Source organism: Bactrocera oleae, chromosome 3 (genome assembly GCF_042242935.1).
Source record: "Bactrocera oleae isolate idBacOlea1 chromosome 3, idBacOlea1, whole genome shotgun sequence".
Taxonomy (NCBI): Eukaryota; Metazoa; Arthropoda; class Insecta; order Diptera; family Tephritidae; genus Bactrocera; species Bactrocera oleae.
This window is the reverse complement of record NC_091537.1, coordinates 80,331,715-80,358,079: the sequence shown is the minus strand read 5'-3', so window position 1 is coordinate 80,358,079 and position 26,365 is coordinate 80,331,715. Positions and strand designations below refer to the sequence as shown.

At 31.6% G+C, this 26,365-nt stretch overlaps 1 protein-coding gene across 14 annotated transcripts in view; it reads right to left on the bottom strand.

Annotated features, from left to right (window-relative positions):
* Nucleotides 1–26,365, bottom strand: part of Lar (tyrosine-protein phosphatase Lar) — a 781,775-nt gene that overhangs the window by 272,057 nt on the left and 483,353 nt on the right. For 12 of the 14 annotated variants that reach the window (XM_070107010.1, XM_070107011.1, XM_070107015.1 and 9 more), the window contains 3 exons: nt 6,580–6,621; nt 2,274–2,405; nt 1,979–2,140 (listed from right to left, as the gene is read on the bottom strand). In XM_070107010.1, coding sequence (XP_069963111.1) covers nt 1,979–2,140; nt 2,274–2,405; nt 6,580–6,621 — 336 coding nt within the window. The remainder of the gene's footprint in view (nt 1–1,978; nt 2,141–2,273; nt 2,406–6,579; nt 6,622–26,365) is intronic. The other 2 variants (XM_036370630.2, XM_070107017.1) reach the window with 1 other exon arrangement.

Here is a 26,365-nt window from a genome sequence, read left to right as displayed (position 1 = left end):
TCTACGAATAATATTTTTATTTGTGTTCATTTCTGCTTGCAGTTTCGCTGTCGCTTTAAGTTCTTCATTTTACGTTTTCTTTTCGTTTCTCATAGAGCGTGTAGAACATAGTTCAGATATTCAAGACTTTAAACGAATTTCTGTTACGATATGCAAACTTTTTAATGAAATATAATGAAAAATGGAATTGAAATTTTTCAATGATTTTGTAAGTAACTTTTGCTTACGATGTTCACAAACATTTACATATGTATATAAATACATACGTAAAAGTTTTATTTTGATATGAAGCAAAAACAAAGCAGGAAAAAACGTTAGCAAACTAAAATACCCTTCACAAATAAAAAGTTTTTCATATCAGGATTTGATTTTGATCGGTCAAGTTGCACGGCAGCTATATGCGATACTGATCCGATCTGAACAATATTTTCGGAAATTGTAGCCTTGTCTTGGACATTCCCCTATAACCTATTTTGTGGGGATATCTTGTCAAATAAAAAATTTTGCCATACAAGAACTTGATTTTGATCGTTTGGTTTGTATAGCAGCTATACCTTACAGTGGTCCGATATGTATGGATTCGACAAATGAGCGACTTCTTAAGAAGAAAGGGATGTGCGCCAAATTTTAGAGCAATATCTCAAAAACTGAGGGTCAAGTTCGCGTATATATAATACAAACAGGCAGGCGGATATATAGGCGGACATGGCTAAATCGACTCAGCGCGTCACGATTATCATGTATACAAATATTTTATAGGGTCTTTGTCGTCGGTGTTACTAACTTTGTGGCAAACTTAATATACCCTGTTTAGGATATAAAAATAATAAAATAATTTCTGAAACAAAAAAGCATGATTAAATTCATATATGAAATAGGTTTGTTTCTGACCGGTGAACTACTCACTAGCTAGTCAAGTTTCTGCTGCAAAAGTGTTTCTTAACCCAAGAAACTAGCAGAAGGGAACACAAATTGCGATAGTAAGAAGATAGAGCTGATGGTTCTTGCTAGAAGAAAATAACTACTGTCAATTAAAGAAACAACCGGACAAGATACAACCGAACAAGCAGATGTGAAATTTCTTCCGCTCTGTGTAAGAATAACTTTTAAATTTTCGCATTCTTTTTTTTCCTGATAGCTAGCAGTTACTAGCACTTCAGCAGCAACAATTTGTCAAAGCTCATAATGTCAAGATTAGCAGTTTTGCTTTATGTCTATAATTTAAAAATATATTTTTCAAATATTCTAGTTATTAAGAATGTGTTTTGTTGGGTAATTACTGTATGCGAATAGATTGTAGATCAGTCAAAATCATCAAAATGTAAGCAAGAAGTTGATGAAAAATATATTAATTATTAAAAAATATTTTTAAAAAATCTGAGGCTCTGTATCAGTTGCGGATGCACAAGCTCTCATCTTTCTCAAAACATCAACTTTCATATTACTCTCTACACTACACTCTGATCACGTCATAGAGCGGCAGATGAAATATCTCACATTTTCACACTGTTTTCAAAAAGCACTCTCTGGGTATCAGTATCCAAAAAATGTTGCCATTTAAGTGTGAAGGGTATACATCACCATTGCATGTCTGTCAAGCAGTAGAATAATCATTAAATCCCACTGCCACTTCAAAATTTGGATATTTGCTTGTCGATGTTATTGTAATAAATTATTTTCTTAACTGACTCTTTATCTGCTTATGCCCTGATGGAGATAATGTCTCTCTTATCACAACGTAACAAAAAAGAATAAATAAGCTTTAGTATATATGAGAAGAAGAGAGGGAGAGACAGGGCGGGATTAATGAAATAGAAGAAAAAGCTACAATCGGGTTTTTATCCTCACTTTAGTCTATACGAAACCTGTAAAGACTGTCTGATATTTAATATCTTCGCACATTCTTTCCAATATATGGCATTTAGTTTATCATCTCTCGGCTTCAAAGAAAAAATTCACTTATTTTCATTTCACTTACCTTCATAAACCGTTAAAGTAGCATCAGCTGATACTGCATCACCAACGCCGTTTTCTGCTACACATTCGTAAGGTGCATCATCTCGACCGGCACGAACTGGTTCTATGCGTAGTATGGAAATACCGCCGGGTTGTTCCAGAACCGTATAACGGGATTGCGTGCCTGAAAGACAAATTATTGAAATTAAGTGTTGCAAGCTTATTTTAATAATTTTATATTCAACTCTAGTTAGTTACATGAGTACAATTTCAAATAATTTATTATCTCTTAAATGATTAACCATGTTTCTACTCACCAGATAATTTCTTCGAACTCTTGCGCCAAACAATCGATGGTGGTGGATCGCCACGTGCAGCACAGTAGAAGCTTGCCACACCGCCAACGCGTACACCCTGATTTTGTGGCTTCTTGATGATCTCCGGTGGATCTACGGAATAGAAAAAGGGTGAAATGAAAATTAGTAATATTCCGAAAATAAAAATCGTGCAGAAGATCGATGTGAGAAACGATGAGCGAACCGTTGGTACAGCTAAGAGCCGAAGCTAAAAGTAGCGCGTAAATTTCTAGCAATCCCTTAAACTGAAAACAGCACGTTGCGACCTAGAAATCGGCAAAACAAACTGTAAATATCTCCAAACCGATGCATTCGAACTGTAAAAGACAGGTGTTATGGAAAAAAAATCACAATTCCATTTCTACATAATGCCGCAATTTTAAGCTGCAAAAAATGCAGAATTTCGCTCCACAAATACACAAGCGAGAGTGCTGCAATGCTGGAAAAGAGCACGTAATAAGCTTTACCGCTAAGTCTCTAAACAAATCAAAGCATTCATTGTTTGTATGTTTGTGTGTGTGTGTGCATAGCTGCAAGTGTTGTATCTGCACCTGCATCTATGGTTTCCTTGTAGTGCTATTAATTTTTCTGCTTCTTTAGGTTTTTTTTTTGTTTGTTAATACATGCAAGCTATAAATTATATGTATCCACATTATTATAATATGTGATTCTGATATGTGCGGCTATATATTTTAATATATCGCTTGTTTTGAAAATTTAAATTAAGCAAAAAATTATTTTGTTCTGATGTTGAATTACGTTATGTTAAATTACGCTAAATTAAGTTATGTTCAGTTGCGTTAAATTAAGTAAGGTAAAATTATGTTCAGTTATGTTGAGTTAATTTAAGCTAAGCTATGTCGGGTTACGTTAAGTTAAGTTAAGTTAAGTTATATGATAATTTGTTATGATATGCAGATGCCTTACTTACAGGTGACATCAATTTCTGTTACTTAAGGTGTTACATGGGTTTCACGGCTTCAAGCAAATTTTTGTTTATTGTCTTATTTAATACTATACCTATAAGTTACAAGTTCTTGAACGAAGGATTTTTTTTGTTCGATTATAACTATTAAAAAGAAAAGTAGAGAAATTTTAACATTTTTTTTAAAGGTCTGCTAAATACAATTTTCACTTTTTTTCTTTTTACTTTTGATGATACTCTAAAAAGTTCTGCTGTCGACGCGGAGGCCCCTTCTTTCTGAGCGTTTCCGGCAATCCCTGACGTCGTAACGGCCGAGTTTTAAATATTTTTCTTTAAATTTTTCACAATATCTTTGTAAATATGTATATTTAGAATAATAAAAATTTTGATAAAATTTTTAGTTTTTAGTTTTATATATAAAAAAAAAGATTTTTTTTTTCAGCAATATTTAATTACTTTCTTGAGTTAAGTAATGTATACAAAATTTCGTATAATTAAAGTTATATTAAAGTTTTTTTTTTTTGGTTATGTTACGTTTTATTTGAGTAAAATTATGCAGTGTTAAGTTAAGTCATCTACATATGTTACATAATTTTAAGCACGGACTGTTACATTTCTTTTTATAAGCTGTATTTCTCAAGCTATGTCATGTTATGTCTTGTTGTTATGTTATGTTATGTTATGTTATGCTATGTTATGTTATGCTATGTTGTGTTGTGTCATGTATTGTTATGTTTGTTTTGATTTTTATTTCTGTTACTTAATTTTTTACGTCAAGTTTTTATTTTTAGTATTGTTATGTTACGCTATGTTAATTTAGGTCACGTCATCCGTCATATATTATGTTATTTAAACCATTTAAAATGTGAAGTTTAATTATTATAAGCCACATTTCTGAAACTATGCCTTGGTAAAATTGTTATGTTATGCTATGTTATGATATGTTATGATATGCTATGTTATGTTATGCTATGTTATGTTGTTCTATGTTATGTTATGCTATACTTTGTTATGTTATGCTATGTTATTTTATGCTATGTTATGTTATGTAGCAGTGTGTTATGTTTGTTTTTTTAGAATATTTTTGTTATACGAGTAACTATCTATAATAATAACTATCGTAACTTTTTAAAGTATCATAACTTGCTGTATTGAAGTTATGTTATGCTATATCGAGTTATGTGTTCATAAGTTAAGCTATGTTATGTTATGCATTTCCTATTATGTGTGTATAGCCACTGTTATGCTACATTTTGTTTTTAAAAGTTGCCTTTCTCAAACTATGTGATGCTATATTTGTTATGTTATGTTATGTCACAGAATGTTATATTGGCTTTTGCTTATACTTTTTGCTACTACCTTTTAAGTTATATTTTTTGCAGTTTTTCGTATTAATGCGTATTGAAATTTAACAATACTGACTAGTCTTCTGTATGCTGTGCTTAATAATGCGATTTCATACACATTAACACTATATTATTGTAACAAAGTATTAGCAAAAGCTAAAGTCCAGTCAATCACAAAAAAATTATTTTTAAAATTCATTAATCACTTTCACTTCCTTCTGCTATCGACTGGTTTACGATGTGTGCCCCTAAATGTATGCTTCTACATACTATGATGATTGTAAAAAGTAGTCTATATAACAAGGGAATTGCAACTTTTTTGTTAACCCTTGGACAGCTTACATATGCGCAATATATAAAATTGCACCTACAGCCGCACACAAACATGCACTTAGTACCTAGCATCATTGTCGACTACTTTTGACGGCTTTGTTTGCAGTGCGAAAATGCGCAAAAGTCACGAAGAGCAAAGATTTCGCTCAAACAGAAAGAATATGCGCTAAAATGGCTATGTATGCGAAATTGTGCGCTTTTGTGTTTACTTTTATGCACACATCTGTAAGTATATGAGCTTATTCCCGGCATTAATTTCCGTATATATGTATTCAGTTTTTTGCAGTTTTTATTGCAACTCGCATTTTTTGAATTTATATTTTACAACTTTTTATTTATTTTTTTTTGTATTTTTTTTTTCTATAAATTTACAATTTTGACAATGCGTTTGCATGTCGTGTGCCATTTATAGCACATCCTGTTGTAAAATGTGTATTGCGCTGACATATCCTGACTTTCACCTACACATGCACAATTATTTATTTATTATTATTATTATTTTATCTTTAGCCTTTTGTTTGTGTTTTTTAATAACAGTTTTTTTGGATTCTCACCATTTCATTAAAATTATATGTAATATTTAATGGAGTTCTGTTGTATTACTGCAAGCGACAGTGATTGTTGTTGTTGCATTTTCATTTAGTTTAAGCACGCGAAATGCAAAATTAATTTTTCATGAATAAATATTTATAACGGTAGCGAGAGTGAAAATGCTTTTGGTATTTACATTGATGTGTTGGTCAATGGTGGCTTCACGCAGGCAACCACACATATATCAGTTGTATTAATGTGTATTTAAATTGTTTAAATAAAGTTGTGCAGAAAGCAGTGTGTAGTAGGTAAGTGAAATGCTGTTGCGGAATTAAAAATGTTAAGTTAATGTTGAAAAAATCTACATGTATTTGAATGAGTAGATCCTTAAGCATGCCTTTAAAAAATTTGCACTTGAAAGCTCTTGCCAGTACAAGAACATCTATCTCAAAAATATGCAAAATTTTTTAATAGTAGAACCTTAAATATGCCTCTACAAAATTTCATCAAAAAGTTCTTAACAGCAACCCTAAGAGTATGCAATTTTCGAAAGGGTAAAATATATAAATATGCTTCTACATTAATTATACCAGAAAGTTCTGAACAGAAAACAACCAGATATTCTAAAGTTATGCAATACTTCTAAATGATATAACTTTAAATATGCCTTGAGATAATTTCTTAGAACATTTCTAACAGCAACCCCAAAAGAATGCAATAGTTTTTAAAGAGTAGAACCTTAATAATGTCTGTACAATATTTCGTCAAAAAGCGATCTCAAATATACCCTAAAATTATGCAATTTTTTGTTCAAAGAGTAAAACCTTAAATAAGCCTCTACAATTTCACGAAAAAACTTAAGAGGGACCCTAAATTTTTGCAATAATTTTAAGCCCTTTTTATCCATATTGCCCTTTCTACGAAAATTGAAGTATACGTTTAAGCGCTGTCAATTTGAGAGTCTTTTTTTCAACTTTTTGTTTAACTAAAATCACTGCACACCACCTACATAACTACAAAACGGAAAGTCAACGCAATAAGTGAATTTCTAGGCACAAACCACGTCTTTAAATAGTATGCAATTAATTTCATTTTCGCTCTGTCAAACAATCCACCAGAATTTAAAACTTACGTGTTAGATATTGTATATATGGAAAATCCGAAAAATTTGCATCTGCAACACACAGGAACATTATAATTTCATTTGTTTGGAAATTGACTTTGTTTTGTTTTGTTATGGTTTTAAGTTAATTTAAATTATATTAGTTTTAATTTGTAAGCTAATTTGTTATATAACATATAGAGAGATGTTTGTGTGTATGCTATTATTTTAAATTTGATTATATTTGTTGTTGCACTGCACTTATATACAATGACTGTATGTAAATATATATGTAAGTTGGTATCTTGATATTTGCAGCGCTTTGTTCTATTGTTTTGATTTGCATCACATTAAATTAGTAAATTAGTTTTATTCATATTTTAATTAGCGTTCTGTCTGTTTGGTTTAATGTTTACCTTTGCTTATTATGTATTTATAATATAAAGCACATGGTTTTGTTTTGCAAATATTAAAGCAATTTATGACACACATTGTTGTGAGTTTAATTTAAAAATTTCATTAAAAAGTAATGATATAATTCCTAATTAGTTTTTCTTTGCTTTTAGAGTCGATTTTTGTGTAGTATAGTTTTAAGCGCAAATCGTTTTTTATAATTTCACATTTTATTAGAGTTGAACGCAAACGCAAGCATAAAAGCTGAGTCGACTAAATATGCTATTATTTTCATAAACTTATATTTTATAACTTTATAATTTTAATACTAGTATTTGATAGAAGCTTGATGTAATATTACTACACATAAATTGTTTTCGAATATTTGATTAAATGTAAAATATATATTAACATTGATATATCGTTATTTAGAAAATGAGACTTATACTATAATAAAGTACATAGTTGAAGCTTGATTTATGATAAAATATGAAAGATACCTAATATAATAAAAATTTATAACCACATTAGTTTAAAGTAATATAATTTAGTTAATTGCGAGCTATGCTGAAGTTATCTATCAGGTGGTAATACTTTGATATTAAAAGCAGAACACAAAAAAAAAACACAATAGATTTATGAGATCGTGAAATTTTAACTGACAATTCAAAAATTATAGTCAAACTGTCAATTTGCACCACTAGTGTCAACAATTGGACCATCTGAAGGATGAACAATGCCCCCGAAGTGATCAACTTTGGCCAGATAGCAGAGGAATTGTGTTACACCAGGACAACGGCAGGTCCCACATATAGATAGTGACTTGCCAGAAGCTCCGCGAGCTAGATTGAGAACTTCTTATGCATCCACCTAATAGTATGCACTTAGCACCAAGTGATTACTATCAGCCACTATTTAAACCAAATTATTTTGCTGGTAAGAAATTGAACTCAAGACAAGCTTTTGAAAATCGACTGACCTAATTTTTTGCGAAAAGAGAAGGGTGTTGCTATGAGAGTTGGATATTTTATTATGACAATACGGTGCATACTTGAATGCTAAATACAATCTTTAATTTATAAAAAAAAACAAAAATATATTTCGCTCTTTACTAGAAGTTTAATTAAAAAAGTTCAAAAAAAAGTTTTGATGGACTTTTCTGCAGAGGTGGATGATAGTATTGAATAAATGAATAAATAATCGTTGTTTTTATAGTAAATTTTGTGACAACTCAAGTAGTCGATGTGGTCCTCATCAACCACATGGATAACAAAATAGTATTACTATATGCCGCTCCGAAAATTATGCTACACAATTACTTCACATGTATGTAACGACTCAACAATCTTGGGAAACCGTGTACTCATTATATTTAACACAACTAATTTGTTAATATTGATAATGTTTTCTGAATACGCTGACATCTGGACAAAAGTTTGGTTCCATTTTCAAGGTAAAGAAATTCATCAAAACCGTTTGGCAGTGTGTTAATTGTAATAATACTACTCATTTCGCACTTTTTCTATCTACAAAAAACTTTTCACATTAAAGACCTTGTCGACCACGAGTTGCCAAAAGTGGTTTCCGCATTTGATGCCTATGTCCGGTTATTCAATATTTAGCAGCTAATTAACCCTTCTGCAGTTTTTGCCTTCTTTGGGTTCACTTTTTAATAATTCTATTTTTTAACTACTTAAATTTTATCCCCCTAAAAGCATGCAAATTGTGCATTTATACTAAGTCAAACAAAAAAAATTAATTCCACGAGCGCCGGCAATTAACGAATTAAGCCATAAAAACTTTCTCTTACATAATAATCAGCTCAGTTTCAGTGTATATGATATAGAAAATGATGTCGCTTTAATTGAATAGAGAAAAATGCAATAAAATTTTATTATTATTACAAATAATTGTTAACACCAGAAACAGGCATGAATAGACAAATATTGTATTACTTCTGTATGGCATCTACTTTTTTTCATAAGGGAACAGTGAAAAACTGTGGAGAGAAAATAATAATTCAGTAGAAATATTGCCGCATTTTTCTCTTTATAAGTGTCTCACTATTTTCTCTTGAAAGAATGTAGTGGAGAATTACAGCAAATAAAAGAAATTCTACGCAGCAAAACTTCCTACTGCACATTTTTCAAATTTGCTTAAGTGATTATTCACGGACAAATCCTCCGATCACTGTACATATTTTTCGGCATTTATGAATTTTGGCAGGCCAAAATCGATTTTGGGCAAAAGTAAAATAAAAGCTTTTTTAAAAACGTGAGACAATATCTTCGATTCAATAATTTCTTCGTTAAGCTTTTTACACAGTTATATTATAACATATGGCTGAGTACAACTAAAATGGTGATGCTAATAAAAATATGTAAGTTTCTAAATATTTGGCCAAATTTTTTTAAAAAATAATGAGGAAGCTTAATTTAAAATCTTTAATGTTAATTCTCATTAAAAGTTAGGTATTTATTATCTATTTATTTAATTTAAAAAAAATTTATTTTAATAAAAAACAGGTGGCAACTCTTCAAATCATTTTTAGCCGTAATATCTATCAAGCTTTTTTGAGTGATAATCGTAGTGGAATAATTCCTGTATGTCAACAATTTTTAATTAATTAAAATTTCTAAAAAGGTGGCAATATCTCACAAACAAATTTTTTTCTTAAAGATTCTTTAAACATATTAAGTTGAAAGCCAGTTATTTAAATATGCATTTACCTTATCAGTTTAGTTAAAAGCAATCCATATTAAAATATGGCAACACTGCTACAAAAAATTTTAAGTATTCTTAAACTTCTTTATATTAATTTACAATTGTAGTAATATTTTAATTTTTTGATTTTTGATAAATTTATTGTTTTAAACAGATGGCAATACTTTTACAAAATATTTCTTTTTTACAAATATGCTTAAATGCATTTATTTTGTAATACTTATTAATAATAAGTAGTTCATGACATAAAAATTTGTAGGATTTAAAATTTCTATAGGTTGCATACCTTTAGCTCTCATTCTTTCTCACACTTTTGTATATTTAACTCTGCTGCTTTTTTTAAAGAACCTCTACTGTTTGACTCCAAAAATTGGCTTAAACAAGCAACAGCAGAAAACACAGGTCATGCAAAGCACACAGCGTACGTTTAATGTGTTATACAACACATCGACATCAACAAGTTTGCATATGACACACACAAATGCAATCAAACATACAGACATGTTGCACATTTGGGTACTGGATGGATATCTACTGCCAGCAATATCACCAACATTTACGCAATCAAGCGCTGTATTGATTGTAATCGAACGGCGTTTATAGCAAATACGGATTTCTGCTCTCCATCTCATGACACTCTTTTTATTTTTCGCGAAATTCGCGAATGTATTACTTTTTTTCCCCCATTTTTATTTTATCAATTTCTTCCTTCCTTTGCGTTTAACGCCACAATTTTGCCAGCATCTTGTATTTGTATTTGCTGTTATGTAGATTTTTCGTGATTTTCGTCGCATTTCATTTGCTTTTGTTTGCCATTGTCTGTGTAATTTTAAACGCTTTGTCGCCGGCAACGTTGAAAATCGGTATGAGGTTGCAAGTATCAAGGGAAAAGGAGAGGATGTAGGCATGAAAAAATAAATAAAATTAAATAAAAGGAAAAACATCGATTTCGTATAATTTAAATTGAAACTGGCATCAATTCGAAAAATTCGCTTTTTTCGCACAAGTTCGAGGATTTTCAGCGCGCTGTACTGTCTGTTTGAGAATTTTGGTTAAAAGAAAAAAAAATGGTATTGCCTATGTCAACTGCTACTAGGTTTCTAGCAATTTGTGGGTATAAAAACAAAAATAAATTAAAGGAAAAAATATAAGAAAAAAATATATATAGAATAAAAGAAAACAAAAGGCAATGTTGAAAAGCAATATACGCTAAATAGGCTTGGGTTTGTTCATTTTCAAATATTTAAGGTAAATTTACGTTCTTCCTTTGTAACAATTGTAATGTGATTTCTTTATTTGCGCTTCAATAAGCAGCGCACTCTTTCACATTTCGCAATACTCGCAACATTATTTCATATCGATTTCTTACTTTCTACTTTACATAAAGTGTGCTTTTAGGCGCTGTCAAATGTTTATTGCGATTGGAGGCGCTTAAGTGGATATCTAAGGTTCAACGCAAGAAAAAATCGTTAATGCTGTGGGTTATTACGTCGCTTAATGATGTCGACACTAATACATGCCAGACAGAGCGTTGTTGTTGCCTCAGATAAATAGACATAAAATGTATTGTCTGTGTCAACAGTGAGAATGAAATGTTAATAGCTATTGAACAATCGCTGCAGGGGTAAATGCGCCTATTGACATTGCTGTAAATGAATAATCAAAATGGGATTTATTGTGACAAGGCAAATAAATGGGTTGATAACGGTATAAAAAAATAATTGTGTATTTATGTTCAAAGACCACTTTGATAAGTTCTGAATGGATAATTTTAAAAGGATACAAATTTAAAATTTTTAATGCTTAATATGGAAATCGATTTGTGAAGCATTATGTAAATGTTGTATATTTTTAGGTGTAATTTACTTATTTTAGGTTATGGGTTTGAAGTTAAAGATTACATAAAAAATTTTCAATTTCTAACGATTTTGACAAAAATTTTAAAGATCGTAGTGAATTCAACAACAAAGAAAAGTATTCTAGAAATAAGTAATTGATTAGTTAAGTAGCAAAAAAAAAACACTATTGATTATTAAAAAACGAAGTATTTTTGTATTTTCGAATTTGTTTGCCATAATTGAGCTTTGCTCTCTGCATATTTGTTTGTTGCATATTTTTATGAGTTATTATGGGTTTAAAACTAAAAATTATATAAAAAGCTTTAATACTCTAAAGATTTAGTTTAAATTAATTAATATAAATTAGGATGTTGGCGCTTGGTTTTTTATTTTAGCACTTGTCTATTTAAAAAGTTAAATGAAATCCACTTTCAGGTTTTATACTGAAAATAATAATACTGTACGACACTGAGCAAGGTAGTTTGCCGAGAAATTGAGTCATAAGCAAAAACCGTTATTTCGCTAGTTTTAAAGACTTCCTTTCCTTCAGGATATTGGTTTAATCCAATACTCAGCAAAAAGTCGTTTAGGTCGTATTTATGTAATGATATCGATCTTTTTACACCTATTGATATTCGCATTGGTATTGACGTGGATTGCGGTTTGATTACTAGTAATGATATTATTGATTTTGGTATTTAAAATTTGTACTTCTATTGGTAGTGTTATTCATGGCCGTATTGTTATATGGTCTTGGTAGCTTAGTAAGTAATAAGGTAGTAATTGCAATTGGTATGTATATTGATAATGGTAATGATAATGCTATTGGTAATTGGACTATTATAGTACTCAAATAGAAGTTGCTTTTGTTTCCAGTATTTATAATGGTATTCCTTACGCTAATCATATTGATATTTTGAATTACTGTTAGCAATTGGAACTAAAATTTGTATTCGTATTGATATTGGTAATGCTTTTGGTACTTACTGGGCTTTTGTTATACTGATATTAAAATAAGTAATGGTACTAGTATTTATAGTAGTAAGTTGAAATAGATATTATTATTATTATTCATATTCGGTATTCGTATTGAAATTGATTTTGTTACCAGTAATCGCATTGCATTGACAATCATATTTGACATTTCCTTTAATATTGGTATTCATACTTGGTACGTTAAAAGTATTTGTATTCTAATTGGTGTTGGTATTGATATTAGTAATGAAATCAGTACTGGTATGATTATTAGGATATTGGTATCGGAGTTTTATTGATATTGTTGATGGTGGTATTGATTACTATGAGTATTGATATTAGCATTACAACGGGTTTGGTAATGTCAGTACCAAAACAAATGTAAATACCAGTATCATTATAAAAATCGAGTTGGTATTTGTAATTCTATCGGTAAAGTTATTGATATTGGTATTGGTATTGGTAATGGTATTGATATTGGTATTGGTATTGACGCTAGCATTGGTTTTATTACTGGTATTTTAAACTATATATATATTTATTTGTATTAGAATCGGTCTTAGTATTGATTCTGCTATTAGGAGAAAGTATTCGAATTGACGTCAGTTTACATTATTCACTATTTTCAAATTAAATTGTAAATTAAATTGATAGTGAGTACTGATACTGGTACGAGTATTGTTATCAACAATGTCGTCACATATATTTTTCAATATTTCGCCATTAAATATTAAATATTCGTAATGATTATTTATATGCTGGTACCAGTACTGGTATTGTTTTCAGTATGGTATGGTATTACGGATGGTAATGGTAATGATTTTTGGGTTCGATGCTATTTTAAACTGTGTTCGTATATTTTTATCATATTTATCATAAGGGAAAACAAATTTTTTTTGGCCCAGTTTTATTTACAAATGTCAAACAAGTTGTACAACTACAAATAAAGCTGGTTCAACACATATTCTCACGTAGTATTTCTAAAGACAAAAATAAGAAATAACAAGTAAGGAAGGGCTAAGTTCGAAAGTAACCGAACATTTTATACTCTCGCAAAGTCATATGGTATACTCGTTTGAGATTTCTTTGTGGATTGACTGATATACTGATATTTTCGGTAGAAGGTCAACTATAGGCACTGGGGTCCACATATTTAGTACTTAGGGGCTTGAACAGTTTTGGTTCGATTTAGAAAATTTTTGGTCACAAGGTGGCATACTTTAAACGTATTATTCACGCAAAGTTTTACGCCGATATAATCATTGTTGCTTGATTTGCATAGTGGAAAGTGAAAGAATCAAGTGGTATTTAAAATGGTGTCATATGGAAAATAGGCGTGGTTGTAATCCGATTTCGCCCATTTTCGCACTATGACATAGAAACATGAAAAGAACGTCACGCACCGAATTTGGTTGAAATCGGTTAAGCAGATCTCAAGATATGGGTTTTCACCTAAAAGTGGGCTGTGCCACGCCCACTGTCTAATTTTGAACGCGGTTCCTATAAAGTCATCTTATACCATCTCAGAGATAAAATTTAATGTCTCTGGCGTGTTTAGTGCTTGATTTATCGCGCTTTTAGTAGTTTTTAACAGTACCGTTATATAAGGAGTGGGCGGAGTTGCGACCCGATTTCAACTATTTTCACACCGTCAATAGAAATGCTAAAAACATTTGCTTTCAGTGAATTTTGTTATTATAGCATTAGCGGTTTAGGAGATATGCACATTAAACCTATTAGAGGCGGGACCACGCCCACTTTTAAAAAAAAAATTTTAACTGCAGATGCCCCTCCCTAATGTGATCCTGTGTACCAAATAACAGTCTTGTATCTTATTGATTATGGATTTCAACTCGTCTCTTCATCCTGATCATTTATATATATATAACCCTATATCTAACTCGATTAATTTTAGGTGATACAAACAACCGTTAGGTGAACAAAACTATTATACTCTGTAGGAACAGGTTGCGAGAGTATAATAATAATAAAAAACAAAATCTAAAGCATTTTCAAGAAAAATAAAGCCACTATTTTTTGGTGAAATTGAATATTTGGCAAGCGCGTTCCTTTCCGCTCACCGCTGACTGCTTGCGGTTTTTCAATCAATTCCATGTATTTAGCATGTGCTCTTACTAGCAAAATACACACGCTTATAAACGCATATATTTCATTCACTTTTCAATTTCGAATGCGCCAAAGTCGGTCGGTCGCCATGGTAGTCGGCAGCGAGCATGACTGCGTCTGCTTCGAAAGCAATCGCTGGCGCTTGATAAACGCTCGATCGCAGCTACGCGCGCTAGGTCACATTTGCATTGCGCTCACTGAGCGTACAACTAAAAGTATGCTAGCAAAATTAAAGAAGAAAATTTTTGCGAAAAATGTTTGGCAACACATGCACATCAATATATACACACACATACACATCTAAAAAAATTGCGTCGCACATTTATGTTTTATTTTACATTTTTCCAGAGATAATTTTATGACCTGTAAAGGCATTGGCTCGTTGCTCCCGGCTGAAGTGCTCCTAAATGCATGCAGCAGCGGTAGTAACATAGCGTGAACACAGGTGTTGCCATACCTTCATGGTTATAACGGTATGTACGTATGCAGTGCCACCAAGTTGCTGCGTCTGATTGGCATTAGCAATGCTTCATGTGATTTTTTCAGCTTCTACTAGCTTGCTTGTTCGCGTTCTTTTATGGTTTTTGCTTTTGTGGGTCGCTGAAAATTTATGCGACCACAAATAAATATGTACCCTGGCGATAAGTATGTCTGTGCACCGACTGCATTTGCATATGTATACCAGCGGTGTGTAAGCAATAATAAATTCTCTTGCAATGCAAGAAATCGATATGCTGCTGCCAGCAGACTGCCAGTTGCTGTTGCTGCAGTTTGGCACTTTTGGGAAACATGAAATTCTGTAATGGCAGCTGGTAAAGTGTGCCAGCTTACAGCTCTTTAACGCCATTGCCAATGTAAAGGTGGCACAGGCGTTTGTGCAACTTGAGTGTGCAGCAAGTGCGATGCAATTGAGGTTGGCAAGATAGCGCAAACGAATTCATACTTGTGTGTGAAAAAAGAATCGCATACACATTTTTAATAGCATAAACAGCGTTTGCAAATTGGTAGCTGTGCTTTTTATATTTTTATGCCGCAATTTGCATTACAACCGTCGAAAATGCGAATACGCTTTTGCTATCGGTTACAAAAATATTTTTTTTTGATATTCAGACATAACATTTATAGCGTATAATGGTTAAAAACATCGAGCTAAATTTGATTTGCAGCACAATTTTATATAAAAAGTAGCATAAACGCCTGTAAATATGCCACTCGTCTTATTTTGCAGCATATTTGTAGGCGTAGCTGCATCGCGAAACTAAAAATTTTGCTTAGCGCTCTTGCTTCGTTGACTACACCTTGCACACAAGGCTTAAAATATCAGTTAAACATTTTAACATCTAAATGTATGCAATTGTATTTTCTTGAACTTAAAATATTTTGTTACTTATTGAGACACAAAACAATGTGAAGCGCATATTTGCATACGTAGTATATAATACCTCAAATACTTAAAAATAAATATCTTTCTGAGAGAGGGGGCAAATATAATTAATGTGTTTGAAAGCCTAAAGGTATGCACGACATTATTGACATTTACAAAAACTATTCCACAGACGCAATGAAAGCACAGCAAAATCAATAATTTTAAATTTAAGTTGTATCCTAAATTATTCCAAAAATAGTGTATATTAAAAATTGTTAACTTTTTAAGACTAACTCGAGGCAAAAATCTGTTAAAAAGACAGCAACGTTTGGGTATTTATTTTCAAAAGATGATCGACTGAAAAATTTAACACAGTTATTAAAGTAGTCTTAAAGCATTTGAGGTCACAACTTTAACGTAAAATTTGACATATTTGATGTTATACATACTCAGAACAGTATGACATAAGAGCGCTATTTGTGTTGTTTACAGTAACTTAAAATATTCATCTTAGTAAAAAAATTAAATTAATTCGCGAACCTTTTTGCGCGATTATTTTTCACAATTTCCGACGTGCATTAACTCAACAGCAGTGCATCGATGAGCTTAATTAAATTTTTAAAGATGAAGCTGAATCAAAGACCAGTGTTTGTCGATAGTATGGTAAATTCAAACTAGGTGGTAGATCACTCCAAAACAAAATGTGTGATAGCTGTTCGAAACAGTTGTTTTACCGGAAACCATTGATGCTGTGCGGAAACTGATATTGCAAGATCGTCATGTGACCGATCGTGAGATTAAGAAAACTTTAGGCATTAGTGGGATTTGCACGCATCAAATATTGCATGAATATTTGACTGTAAAGTAAAAAAAAAAGTTGTTCACGTTGAATCATAGACAATTTGTCAGTCGTTCCAAAAAAGGCTCGTTCGTGTCGATCGCCGAATAACTTCTTTTTATTCCCGTACGTAAAAATAAGCAAAGTACCAGTACTTTTGTATATTCTTTTATTTTTAAACATTTTTGTGCGTACTTTTTTTTGCACATTTTTGACTACCTATAAGTATGAGTATCGAATAATATAAATTACGGCTTTGATAAAGCTGGAACGGCATGTATTTCAGATTGTCACTAAATACCTATTTAATTTTAATTATTGTAATTCTATATTTTATTAAGCGCATAACTAAATAGAATACAAGCATAAAAGTTTTAGAGATGGGTACTTTAAAGGGGTATAGATACTAAAAGGGAGGCTGACCCTTTTTACCTTATATTGACTGGTTAAGTTGTTTTCAGGTGATCAGAAACAAGCACAAGACCATAATATTTTCACTAAAAAGCTCATTCCATCTCTTTACAAGTTTTTGAATGTGCGTTGAGTAAAATAAGTGGTTACCATAGATGTGTATTTTAATACAGTAGTGCCTAGTTAGATCTAAAATTGAGTACTTTAACAACAACTTATGTAATTTAAACGTAATTATTCAAAAGCCACTCATAAATTTAGTACTACACTACGTGTACATCAATGCACTTATATTTAACGGATGTGAGTTATATATTATAAATATTTTTTTTAAATATTTGCAAATAATGCTCATGTCCAATATAATTTAAGTACGCTAAGGCAATTTGTTGCGAAATTTCTTTTAATATTCTATTTGATATATTTTTAGTAAATTGGCTTCCTGGACACTGAAGAACATTAACATATTGTAATAGAAAAATAATTTTTAAATTGACTACACTATTGGATATTACACAAAGAAGTATATATAAAAGTAGCCACCAGCTACTTATACCTAATAAGTAATTCACAACATCATCAATATAATAGCCAACACATACAAAGCCACACACAGTGGAGAATTTCGAATATTTTTGAATTGATTTTCATAAAAGTGAGGGTAAAATTGTATTCATATGGCTGCTGATAGCAGAGAAATGCCAGTAACTGCCAATTGTAAGCATAGAATACCTAAAATAACCACACGCACACAATAATGACCGTATTTGAGGAAGCACTAAACATGCATATATACACCTGAAAGTCCGCAGGCGTAGCATTTGCAATACCTATTGAAAAACAAAAAATATGTATTGCGCAAAAATATTGCTAATGTATTTTTCCAAAATTTTATTTTCTTTTCTCCCAAAATAATAAAAGTTTGCCGAGATATATGAGTCGACTACTTGGTTCAACACTGCAGCAGTTGAACCAATATTTTGCCAAAACTTTGCAAAAATGAAAGCACTGGCGAAAGTTGAACTCAATTTGCACATATCAAATACAACACAAACACACAAAATGAAGTGTGCTGCATACTTCAAGGGGGAAATTGAAATTCAACGCCAATACAAACACAAACACACACATAAATGAAAACAACAGCGCTGTATGGACACGTGCTGCTGTTATTGCACAAAAAACAAATACCAAGAAATAATAATCATACGCTATTTAGGTGACTTGAGAGTTGAACTTCAGTTATGCGGGTTGGGTTAAGTTGATATAAAAAACGGGGTTAGTGGCCTTTTGATGTGAAGAGCGTGGAATTTGAAAGTTGAATTTGGTTATATACAAGATTTTCACATTTTTATGCACTCACATGAAGTAACTGCTTGCATTAATTCATATATGCGTGTAAGCGCACTCGCCCAAAAGTATGCTACAATTTTGTTAATTTGCTCTTTTCTTCACCCTGATTGCCATTTTCACTGGTTTGCCCTTAGTAGTATGCAATAATTTTGCGGAACTTGCTGTTTACTCGTAGCGTTGCCAACTTTTTTAGTATATTTTGATTTAGTGTTTTTCTGTATTTCTATGAAATGATACAAAAATCTTGCGAAAATGAATTTGAGAAGCATAATAACAGGCGAATAACCACTCAAGTGTACGTGCGATAGTGACTGTGTGATGCAACATGGTGTAAACGAAAACGTGTTAGTATATATATATTTTTCTTTAATTCGTGGTATGTTGGAGAAGTTTTGTTAATATGTTTTTTCTGTTTTTATATCATATATATAATATATATATATATATATATCCATAGCTTGCATTCAAGTCGTAAAACGCTTCAGCGTACTATAACCAATTTTAAAATTATAATATTTTATGAACAAAATAAACAACGTATACTTGGAAACAGCAAAAATAAGGAGTGTGGTGAGTATATGTTAACCAGCTGCCAATCAGAGGAACAGTCTGTCAATCTGTCTACTGCCACTCACTGCTGCTGTATGCGTTGAGCTTTCATAAGATTACTAACATGAAATAAATGTATTTTCGTTTAGTCCAAAAATTTTGTGACTCCAACAACATGTGAGCACTATACTTTACCGCTCTCCATTTACTAAAGTGCGAGCTTTGTATTTAAGTAAAAATTTATCTTCAAAATTTACTCGGTTTTAGCATGCATACTTATTGGCTTTTGTGGCCATAACTTTTTGATAAATAAAATTATTTGTTTGCACACATAAACAAACTGTGCTATGATCCAATGAAAGTAGCAGTACACATACATACATACGAGTATAGTACATATAAACTCGAGATTTGCAATGAAGTTTTGCAAAATTGACAGTTCAATTAAAAGAAACGCACACAGACACTGCATTGTCCTTTGTGTCTCTTGCATCATTGTATCGTACATGCAACAACCAAATAGTGATCGAATTTAATAGTGCAAATATTTTGCAACTGTAAATTCATAGGAATTCCAAAGCTTTCTATTCATTAGTTTATCCAACTGTGCTATTAGTTTTCAATTATCTATTTGCTTTACACTATTGTTGTTAAGCTAGTTTGTCATAGCTTTTGGCTAAATTTTAATAAAATTATTTTCATAACTTTTCACAGCGATTTCAATATATATTCTTGTGCGATATATGTGTGCAGTTAGAGTATATCAAAAAGTAATTAATAAATTTACCACACAGATTGCATTTAATTGATTTGATTGAATGTATGCAAAAATATGCATAATAGATGGCAAACTTTGAATAATGTAAGGTTTTGGTATTTTTCGCACACAAGCATAATGCTACCGAACTGCATTTAGATACAGTGTATACAAGTAAATACCTAGAAATATGCAAAGCAATAATTTGAAAGCTTAGTTAAAAGCTACAAGCAAATATTTAGAATATGTGCTTTTGTAGAGTGTTCGTTCTGTAAATATTTCATTGAAAGGCATACATATTTTAAAATTACTGGGTTTTGGTTGTTAATACAGAACACTGGTTATTGTAAGCATTAGGCTCACTATAGCATAGTGAGTCTTAGTAATTTAAAATGAATCAGAGAGCTAATTTGGTGGCTTACATTAACAAGCATATACAAAATTTAGCATACCTTTAGGAGTCGAAAGGAATAACAAATGCATACCGTAAGCTTTAAGCTTGTAATCGCATAGTGGGTCGCTATTAATTTAGAATTAATAAGAGAATTACGAAATAGCTTCAAAATGACAATTATGTCAAAAATGTAGCATACCTTTAGGACTCGAAAGGAATTAAAAATGCAGAACACTGGTTATAGTAAACTTGTAGTAATAATAGCAAAGTGAGTCGCTAGTAATTTAAAATAAATTAGAGAGTCTGCTTGGTAGCTTAAACTTACAAATATTAAAAAAATTTAGCATACCTCCAGGAGGCAAACGAGTTACTACATTATCTGTTACAGTAGCTATTAACATATTTTTAATAGTTTTACCGAAAAAAGTATAAGTTGGAAAGCTTAGCTTAAATATAAAAGTATACAAAAATTTTAGCATAACTTTAGGTCCAAGTAACTGCTAGTTCATTAGTTGGAGAAGTTATTAATTTTTTTTTATTCCAAAATTGTAGAAAACGATTTAAAATCGATACACTGAGAAGCATAGAAAATATGTATTCAGACATGAAAACAAATTCCAGCTTGTATTGAAAACCTTTACGAAAAATTATTTTCTTAGTATATTTTGTAGCATATTTTGAAATATCATTTCATATTATATGAAATTACTATTTGGAAACAATTTCAGAAACAGTAGAGTTAATATAAGTATTTTCAGCTTGGCGCTTTAGAGTATTAAGCTCTGGCTATATTGCGCGACTTAGGGAACAAAAGTCTAAGGTTATATCCACTCTTGTGCATTACGAAAAATCAATTATTGTTTTCGCCTATATGCAAAGGCATATTTTTGTTTTCTAGAAATTTCAAGTTCAACTGGCAAATAGCTTCGGAGTTATGTGCGTATTTGTAAAAGTTGTTTAACTTAGTGTTTTTGGCGCTTAAAACGGCTAAACCGACCGACTTGAAGTTTCCACACGACCTTCTTAGTTACATTTGTCGAGTCATTACAGAAAGATAAGTTTTTTCAAAATAATTTCGACTTTTTACGCCACTCTGTAGAGTGAATATTTTTACAAAAAAAATAAAAAGTTTCTTTTAAAGAAGCCGCCATTTTGACAAAAATCCAAATTTTGATCATTCTTTCGATCTTTAATTGCATTCATCTATAAGAATAATATACATTGTTTTTGGTTATTGGATTTGGTATATTTTAAATCAGGATCAGCGTAAGTTAAACAAATTGCACATTTGTAGGCTAGACTTATTTTCTAATTCCACTTGCATATTTCTAGGCATTCCAAACTACTATCAGACGAAATGTACTCGTTTATTCTTGGATTATCTCGCACTACTTCCTTGTTCATTTCAGTAATAAGTGAGTTGTCCACACTAGCAATCCAGGATAGAAATAATAAATAACAAGGAAGGGCTAAGTTCGGATATAACCGAACATTTTATACTCTCGCAAAGTCAAATGGTATACTCGTTTGAGATTTCTTTGTGGATTGACTGATATTTTCGGTAGAAGGTCAACTATAGGCATTGGGGTCCACATATTTAGTACTTAGGGGTTTGAACAGTTTTGGTTCGATTTAGACAATTTTTGGCCGCAAGGTGCTTTAATTGCATTATTCACGCAAAGTTTTACCCCGATATAATCATTGTTACCTGATTTGCATAGTGGAAAGTGAAAGAATCAGATGGAATTGAAAATGGTGTTACATGGGAAGTAAGCGTGGTTGTAGTCCGATTTCGCCCATTTTCGCACTATGACATAGAAACATGAAAAGAACGTTATGCACCGAATTTGGTTGAAATCGATTGAGCAGATCTCAAGATATGGGTTTTCACCTAAAAGTGGGCTGTGCCACGCCCACTGACTAATTTTGAACGCGGTTCCTATAAAGCCAATTTATACCATCTCAGAGATAAAATTTAATGTCTCTGGCGTGTTTAGTGCTTGATTTATCGCGCTTTTAGTAGTTTTTAACAGTACCGTTATATGGGGAGTGGGCGGAGTTGCCACCCGATTTCACCTATTTTCACACCGTCAATAGAAGTGCTAAAAACATTTGCTTCTAGTGAATTTTGTTATTATAGCCTTAGCGGTTTAGGAGATATGCACATTAAACCTATTAGAGGCGGGACCACGCCCACGTTTTAAAAAAAGTTCTAACTGCAGATGCCCCTCCCTAATGTGATCCTGTGTACCAAATAACAGTCTTGTATCTTATTGCGGAGCTTAGTTATGGCAAGTTATTTGTTTTTGATTAATGGCGTTTTGTGGGCGTGGCAGTGGTTCGATTACGCCCATCTGCAATACCAACCGTCTCACGGTACCAAGAAACATGTCTACCAAAATTCATAAAGATATCTCAATTTTTACTCAAGTTAGAGCTTGCACGGACGGACGGACAGACGGACGGACGGACAGACAGTCACCCGGATTTCAACTCGCCTCTTCATCCTGATCATTTATATATATATAACCCTATATCTAACTCGATTAGTTTTAGGTGATACAAACAACCGTTAGGTGAACAAAACTATTATACTCTGTAGCAACAGGTTGCGAGAGTATAAAAATAAAAAATGTTTACTATCAACAATGGTTGAGTAGCAAAAACATGGAATATTTTGAGCCGTATTCAATATTGAGAAAGTACTCATATAATAAATTCTATTTGTACATATATTATATTCAGTTTTAAATAAAAATTACATAGTATAAAAAAAGACTTTTGACAAAAAAAAAAATATGCAAACTTTACTGATAAATTTTAATTAGATATTTATATGAAACATCATCCAGGCATTGGTAAAATAATAAAAAAAAAATATTTAATCACTTGTCAGTAGTCCAAGGCATTTCCATACACCTTCATACCAAAACTATGTATTGTATTGTGTATATATACAAGGAAGTAATAGTATTGCATTGGCTCGGCAAACAAGTGGCTTGGGGCTGCCGACTGACGGGCCGTGACACTAAAGAGTTCATATACATAACCAGCGGCAGCGGTTACAAAAATGGCCTGACGCACTGCGAATCATGTATCTTTTTCCACAACACACACATACAGCTGCCATATACGGTAATACATATAAAAAGCGGCTGATTCGCTGTCAGTTCAACACACTACAAGTTCTCGCTGCTGATGTACAGGCACAAAAGCAATCATATAGTATGCAAGCAAAATACAAATATTTATATGTATGCATATACATGTTGCTGTCTTACTGTCCGCTCAACTGACAGCGACATAACATTGTCTGTCTATCTGACATATACTACTATGTATGTTTGCACTGCCATGCCTACCACTCATCTCTATCTTCAGCCACGTTTTTTTTTTTTTTTTTTGCGTCTTCTTATTCGCAGTGAACATATATTGTTGCATGCTTTGCGGCGCATAGCATACACTGACTGAGGCATATCACATGTCTACTGCAATCACCATCATCTTATGCATCATTGCAATTTTATAATTTTATTGCGCTTTTTATGGCGCAAATGTAATTTCCCGGCCAAATGGTTTGTCGTGCTGCAGCGCATAACAAATAGATGCAGAAATGTGCAGCATTTGTAAATATACATATATGCGTAGATACATATTTACATGTATACATATATATGGGGGAAAACGCTCATTCGCTTCCGTTATACAGTCTGTGATAGTTATGCCTGCGGCGACTTATTTTCAATGGCAACTCTGAACTACCTCACTGCCAATGATTTCCTTTTATTATATTACTCACATATCATCGCACAGATATATGCGGTAGTATGAGTGCGAGTAAATAAATGAGCAACTGCGGTTTTTTGCGAAAAACGTAATTTATGCATTGCATTCATTCCGCAATGACACAGAAGAATGGTTAACTTGCAGTATTTTTACGATTTTCGTTATAAAAAAAAAAAAAAAACTAATTAAAGTATAACCGGAAATATTTATGAATTGTTGCAATGGAATACATGTTCATAATATACAAACAAGTATGTGTACGCGGATAAACAAAAGAGTCATTTCATATATTATATATCATTATTTTATACATATATACATACATATGACTATGATATATCACTACAGACGAATATAAATGTTTTTCGGAAGTTCCCCTGAAGATAGACTACGGAATAAAGGGAATCCAAAATTTTTTTAAATCAATGAAGTGCACTGAATTCTAACCAGTTGAGTCGATTTAGTCATCTTCACGAAATTCGGCATGCATTATTATCCAAGACATCACTACAATCTTCGAAATATTTGTTCAAGTCGATACAGCCCCTCAAAGAACGAATTAAAAATTGTTGTTAATAATTAATATAACTGACGTAGAAGCGGGGAAAATTTCTCAGAGTAATATTTTACTTTGGTGACCTCGAGGTAACATTTTCCACAAACGGTAAAAAAAATAAAAATTTAAAAAGCTCGCTCATAATTTCTGTTTTACGCTATTTTCAATATATTATATAATATATAAAAAAAAAAAACAGTTCCACAAAATGAAATTAAAAAACAAAATACAGACATAACAAATTTACTCAAAATCTTAAGTCTTATATAAAGCTTAACCCAAAACAATTTTGCTTCAAAGCAAATTACAACGTGGAGTGGCTTCTAACTCAATTAAGTTAATTACCCTAAAAGTATGCAAACGTCCGTTTACTCAAGGAATTAAGCATTACTTATTTGATTGCTATATATTTTTATTTGATTAAATATAAACAAAAGTTCCAGCTACAACCTGCATTGCGCATAACGTATATATTTATATATGTATATCCTACATGTAAATATGTAGCAATTATAAAAGTCTTAAGTCGTTGAAGCGTGCAACAAAATTATACATTTTAAATAAGAGCTTAAAAAAACTATAAAAATGTAGAAATATCAGTTTTATGTTCAGCAAAATTGACAAAAATCAATTTAAAAGTACAAGTTAATTCTCCTAAAATTATGCAGCAACTTCTTTACACAAATTTATTTCACGTCATTTTATTGATAATTCAGGCGTATGCCTTTTTGCTTTATAACTTTTATTAAAATATTTGTAGTTAAATATTACAAAAAATAGTAATAAAGTTCAAATTTGAAGCATAAAATCTGTATAGCCTAAGGGTATGCTACACATTTAAATGTTATTATTGCAGTGCATTCTACTCTACATAACTTTTGCAGCATTTTTAGAAAAGCATAATGAAATGCCTGCATTTTTAGAGGAAACAAATAATTTCTACTTATGTAGTTTGATCAAGCTTATCTACGCATTGTAAGGGTTTGCTACAACAATTAAATACAATTTCAAGCTCAAAACATTAAGCAAAATATTTAAGTTCTGTTGGGAAAAAAATGGCAGTTATGTTTGTTGCATATTTTTTTACAGTAGTCAATTTAAATCACGAGCTAATAAATTTTAGATATTTTTTAAGTTTGATATATATTATCTGGCAAGCAAGAATTACCAAGCACACAATTTTCTAACGCCTAACAGCAGCTTAGGGAAATTAAAAAAAAAAAAAATTTATATATTCCTACATAAAATATAAACATGTATGAGTGTTAACTATAACTAATATTAAATAAATTATTTCAATAATAAATTCATTAACTAAGCACGATAAAAAAATTTCTTAACTCACAGTTCAATAAATACTGCTATATAAATTAAATTTGACGTATTAACACTGTAACCGAAAACATCATCAATAAACTTAATTTGCGTCGACTACCAAGTCGAGCACCAGCAAATTTTAATACATTTACCAACCAAAGTAGCGCTTTCGGCGCAATAAAGAAAAACGCTGAAAAAAAAATTAATTTCGGCAAATGAAATTAGACTAATGGTCTACTCGAAAGTCTAAAAGCCAGTAAGTTCAAAATGTCAACTGTAGGCAAAACGATTCATCAAATCTTCAATATACGCTTGTGTTGAGCAGCTGGAAAGCAATTGCTATAGATGTAAATGCTCAACAACACTCACACCACACAAATAAGGATCATTAGGCCGGCACGAAACATTGAACAGGCAAACGGGACACGCTTG